This window comes from Microcebus murinus, chromosome 19, assembly GCF_040939455.1.
Source record: "Microcebus murinus isolate Inina chromosome 19, M.murinus_Inina_mat1.0, whole genome shotgun sequence".
NCBI lineage: Eukaryota > Metazoa > Chordata > Mammalia > Primates > Cheirogaleidae > Microcebus > Microcebus murinus.
Genome location: NC_134122.1, coordinates 27721813 through 27727812, shown reverse-complemented (window position 1 = coordinate 27727812; position 6000 = coordinate 27721813). Strand labels below are relative to the sequence as shown.

Sequence of the window (6000 nt, the reverse complement as noted above, 5' to 3'; positions counted from 1 at the left end):
AAGGGTCACAGATGCAGAAACCCACAATGGCGGTAGAGAGTAGAGTGGACAATAGAAGATCGGAGTTGCCCAGAGGAGGAAATGGTGATAGCTGTGTGGGAAGGATGGGGAGGGAAGCCTCTAAGAGAAGGGTCTGTATTCCTGGGTTTGAAGGATGAGTAGGAGTCTTCCAGGGAACTCAGGGGCAGTCTAGGCAGAGGAAAATGCATGGGTAAAGATCTGTAGGTGTAGCTTCTTTGGATGCATTCCTCATATTTAAAAATGAGGGCCGCCTTGAAAATAAGGGCATATTAGAGGAGATTTAATGTCATTGGCTTTATTGAGTTTATAATATGAACCCATAATCTTTGGACTTAGTGATAACTCTGATTGAGTTTCTATGGTTTCCTATGGACTATGAACTCTAAGGAGATCAACGTGGGTGTGTCTGTGATTCTTTGCCAACTGCCAAGGTGGAGAGGGCTCCTATGACTCAGCTGGAGCACAGGTGGCCCTGCTATTGGCTGCAGCTCTGGCCCTGCCTCCTTTTCCAGCACATAAACATTCAGCCAGCCCCACTGAATCACCTCTGTGCTGGGAAGGGAACCTCCGCCCACGAAGCCCAGTAAAGAGCAGCACACAGCTCAGAAAACAACTCAAGAGAAGACAACTGAAGAAAGAAAGCGGAGATGGACCTCATCCCAGACTTTGCCCTGGAAACCTGGTTTCTCCTGGCTACCAGCCTGGTGCTCCTCTATCTGTGAGTATCTGTCCAGGCCCTACTATTCTGTAACTTTAGACATGAGGTACAATATGGCCCCTCTTTCTGTTTTGAAGATAAAAGGAGATAATTGAAAGGATATTGCTTAAATGTTGGATGTTACAAAAATATACGGTTGTTGATCTTATGTAGATCTGTGGAAGGAATAAATAAAACTCCCCCTACACCATCCATCAACCAAGTTCTCTAACTAGGAGTCTTTAGTGACAGCATTTGGTCCTGGGGCTGATTTCTAATTGACCATGAGTTTGGACCTAGACTAATCAACCAGAATTCAGCAGAAGCAGATTACAAACAACAGGGCACTGTGTGCTTGACATCCTCACCCACTTCCCAAGCTCAGGGGATTGTAGGTACAGGAGGAGTTGGCTTGGTGATTGTCTCTTTAAATTTCCCTTCTGGGTTCTGTGTCCACTGCAAGATATGTATATAGGGATTGTTCCCTGTAAACCTGAGTGGATCCTTCTCCCCTGCCTTCCACCCCATCACGATTTACACAGACACCATGGGGTGCCCCAGACTTCATGGGAGGCTCTCCCTTGCTTATACCTCATTTCTGTGCTATAACCCAGAACTCCTCTTGCTCCTATAATTCAACTCCTCCACTCAGTAATATTCAGAATTATTTACCTCTAAATGGTGGATACTTAGAGCAGAGGAGATCTAGAGGAAATCTTGAAGTTTTATTCTTTTTTTCACCATTTTTTTCTAGTGTCTGGGAGGTTAGCATTAGGATAGAGTTTTGTTTCTCCCCTGATATTAATCTGCAAGAGGCCTGAAATGCAGGAGCCACAAAATCTAATTTAGGTTATCTTAATCTGTCAGTCTAAAGGACTATGTGAGACTGTGAGACTGCGAGCCAGTGAGGATATAAAAGGCACCCAGGGAGCAGGCAGGATGAACTGAGAGAATATTCCTCATCTCTCAGTGCCCCACCCCCAGGGATCCTTGTGGTTCCTGGCCCCCATTAGAGATACTTCATGGCAGATGGATTGGCATATCACCTGCTTAAAGCCTAGGCACAAGGACACCATCCGTGTCACTCTGTGTGTGGTGTCTCTGGTAGTGAACTTATCGTAGACATTAAGGCAGCTTGGCAAACAATACCTTAGCTCTAGAAGACACTGGTGCACCCAGGAGTCAGTAGCTGTAGCATAGACAATGCCCTATTTATGGCAACACAATTAAGCACAAGAGAAATCCTTGGATTTTAGCCTTCATTATACCAAAGGAACATTACTAAAAGGAGGAGAGCTGGAAAGAAGCTAAGAAATTCACCCAGCCCATCCTCTGCTTTATATGGTCCCATGCGAGTTTAGAAACTAGCCTCTATCTTTCTTTGGGGGACAATGCTTTTGACAAACTATTATTGCATGGCCTAACGTGATAGCTCATGTATCATGTAGAAGTTCAGAAACAGAGAGTCTAATGGGTTTGCCATGGTTAAAATAAAAAAGGAAAGAACTAGAGTGGGAATAACCAAAGCCATCTTGGTTTTAGCAGTTGGTGCACAGACTTCCACTAATTCTTCTGGGGGAAGGATCCATGTGGGCCTAGGTGAGCTGCCTCTGCTGGTCCTTCAAATGCACGTACTTTCACACCAATTTTCAGTTTTATTTTTTCACATATTATAAGATTTACTGATTTTGAGGAGAAAATGGCGGAGTAGGGGTGCCCTCCTGGCTCTCTGCTCCCAGAGCAAATAGTGAAGAAAGCGGATAGCCACACTCCAGCGATCCACACTTCCACGAGACCAGCTTTGCCAGACTGAAGACACTCAACAGGAAATAGAAGGATAAGATCATCTACAGCCTAAAGCAAAGGTGAACCGATCATTCTCCCGCAAAACTCGGGGTTTCGGAGGCACACATCAGGGAGGGAGCGAGGCGCGGCTTAAGCCGCTGCCGGCGGGCAGTGGCGCCAGCCTCTAACCGGCGCTGAGACACACCCCTTCCCACACCGAGCTCCACTCCCACGTAGGCCGGGAGGTGCCTGAAGCTGGTGAGAAGTGGCAGCGCGGGATTAAGCTGTGTGGAGAAGAGACTAGAGTAGGGAACGCGCTGAGTTCGCCAGAGCACACAACGGCCGGCCGCGGTTTAAGGCGGGGGAGGGTCCGCGCGCAGCAGCCGCTCTCCGCGCAGCAGGAACCAGAGCCTGCTCGGGCATTTCCCTGCCGAACACTCCCAGGTCAAGAGTAAGGGGAGTTTACACAGCAGGAGGCTTTGACTCTGGATTTGGAGGAGGTTTGGGATAGCACTGAGAGGTCAGAGTGCACAAAGTTAGACTCCTTGATCCATTAGGACCCCCCTCCCTCTGCCCCTCCGGCACCACCGCTCCGCCCCTGCATTCCGGCGCTGACTCGGCATTCCAGCGCGGTCTTGCGCTCGGGGTTTGGAGAGGCTGCGCAGAGAAAGCGCCGGTACGCGCCGCTGCTCCACCAATTTGATATTGGACCGTCACTTGCTGCACAAGCGGCACTGACTCTGTGCTCAGAGAGTAGACCCTGCCTGGATGGGGCAGAGCTACAGGGGAGATTGATTGCCCTCGGCGAATTTAAGGCAGAGAAAGGGTGCCTTCCACACTCTCCTGCGACCCGGTGCCCCGCCCTGGGCTCCAAAGTCTCTGCCCCAGCCTTGGGGGCGGAGCTGAGATAGAAACTGTTCTCATTCCTGCCGCTTATCTCCACCTGGGTAATTCAAGAGACAAAAGGCAGGGACAGGTGGGTCCCATTGACTGCCTGCCAGCTTTTGGTCAGTCTCACCCTGCACAGGTCTCCTGCACGCTGCGCCCAGAGTGTGGAGCGCTGGGCCTTGCAGGAGGCAGCCGTCAGTGGCTATAAGGCAGAGATATTTTACGGACCCCCACACCCGGGGATTTGGGGCTAGGCCTTTGGCTCCAAAGTTTGTATCCCCGCCTTGGGGGTGGAGCCGAGATAGAAACTGCTCCCATTCCTGCCGCTTATCTCCACCTGTGGAATTAAAGAGACAGAACAAGGGGCCTGGTGGGTCTGGCTTCAGGACAATCTCTCACTGCACAGGTCTCCTGCGCTCTGTGTCCAGAGTGCAGAACCTGCCTGGCAGGAGACACCCACGAAGGAAGTTACCCTTAGCTGCTATAAGGCAGAGCGTCTTTACATCTACCACCGTCCTGTTTCTTGTGGCTGAGCCTTGGCTCTAAAGTTTCTGTCCCTGCCTTGGGGGCAAAGCTGAGATAGGAACTGTTCCCATTCCTACCGCTTATCTCCACCCGTGCAATTAAAGAGACAGAAGACGGGGTTCCCAGGGTTTGGCTACGGGCCTGCCGGCTTCTGGCCAATCTCTGTCTGCACAGGTCTTCTGTGCTCGGTGTCCAGGCCCTGGAGTTTGCCTGAGCAGAGCCGAGCCTTGTAGGAAGCAGGCTTCAGCGAATACAAGACAGAGAGACATTACTACCCACACACTCTGGTGACTTGGAGCTGGGCCTTCGGTTCCAAAGTCTCTAGCCCCACCTTGGGGGTGGAGCTGAGAGAGGAACTGCTCCAGTTCCTGCCATCTATTCCCACCTGTGTAATTAAGGAGACCAGCAGGAGGGGTAGGGTAATTAGCTGTTTCCCCTCCTCTACATCTCGGACTGCTGGATCCCCAGCGGGTTGAGAGACCTGCAGACACCACCCCAGCGAAGGCTGCTGACAGAGAGCAACTCCACCTACCGGCTCAGAAAATAAATTAGACGTGTGAATACCCAAACGAAAACCTAAAGGAAAGAAACAACAACTGAGCAAAATGGGAAGAAATCAGCGAAGGAACTCCGGAAATATGAAGAAACAAACGGAAAACACACCCCCAAAGAGGAGCACCAGCCCCTTAGAAACAGACAACAACCAAAACCTGGCAACTAAAATGACAGAAGAGGAATTTCGAATGTGGATCATAAGAACACTCACTGACCTGCAACAACAACTCAATAACCAACACCAAGAAAACAGAAAAAACCTCCAGGAAATGGAACAAAGGTACAACAAAGAGATTGACATAGTGAAGAAAACTTTAACCGAAGTCCTGGAGATGAAGAATCAACTCAGGGAACTACAAAATACTGTGGAAAGTCTCAAGAACAGGGTGGATCAAGCAGAAGAAAGAATCTCAGAGCTTGAAGATAACACCTTCCAATTAAATAAATCAGTCACAGAAATACAGCAGAGAAACAAGACAAAAGAGCAAAGTCTACAAGAGCTGTGGGATTATGTGAAAAAACCTAACGTGAGGGTCATTGGGTTGGCCGAAGGGGAGGAAGACAACACTCAGGGGCTGGACAAGCTTTTTGAAGATATAATAGAGGAAAATTTCCCAGGCCTTGCTCAAAATCTCGATATACAAGTTCAAGAAGCCCAGAGGACCCCTGGGAGATTCAATGCAAACAGGAGGACGTCTCGTCATGCAGTCATCAGACTGACCAAAGTATCAACTAAAGAGGCCCTTCTAAAAGCTGTAAGACAAAAGAAGCAAGTAACATATAAAGGAAAGCCAATTCGAATAACATCAGACTTCTCTAATGAGACTTTACAAGCAAGGAGAGACTGGGGCCCCATTCTCACTCTTCTGAAACAAAACAATGCCCAGCCTAGAATCCTATTCCCTGCAAAACTAAGCTTCATATATGAAGGAGAAATAAAGACATTCCCAGACAAGCAAAGCCTCAGAGAATTCACCAAGACAAGACCAGCCCTACAAGAAGTTCTCAAAACAGTGTTACACATCGAACACCATAATAGAAACTCACGAATATAAAAAAAATAAAACAAACAAACAACAACAAAAAAAACCAACACCCAATGATTAAAGGCCAGATATCTCTATGGCTCAACAGAGAAATCAAAGCAACAACATCCAACCCAAGAGAATGAACAGTAATTTACCTTACCTATCAGTTCTCTCAATAAATGTGAATGGCTTAAACTCTCCACTCAAGAGACATAGGCTGGCTGAATGGATAAGAAAATACAGGCCAAGTATATGCTGTCTTCAGGAAACACATCTAACCTGCAAGGATGCATATAGACTAAAAGTAAAAGGGTGGAGATCAGTATTCCAGGCAAGTGGAAGCCAAAAGAAGGCTGGTGTGGCTGTTCTAATTTCAGACGATTTAGTTTTTAAACCAACAAAAGTAGTGAAAGACAAAGAGGGTCATTACATAATGGTGAAGGGCACAGTTCAACAAGAAGAGATAACAATTTTAAATATTTATGCACCCAACTTGGGTGC

At 48.0% G+C, this 6000-nt stretch overlaps 1 protein-coding gene across 1 annotated transcript in view; it reads left to right on the top strand.

Moving 5' to 3' along the window:
- Positions 1 to 566: 566 nt before the first annotated feature.
- CYP3A5 (cytochrome P450 family 3 subfamily A member 5) overlaps positions 567 to 6000 on the top strand; it is a 40631-nt gene continuing 35197 nt past the window's right edge. The window contains exon 1 of the mRNA XM_012759054.3: positions 567 to 739. Coding sequence (XP_012614508.2) covers positions 669 to 739 — 71 coding nt within the window. The 5' untranslated portion in view covers positions 567 to 668. The remainder of the gene's footprint in view (positions 740 to 6000) is intronic.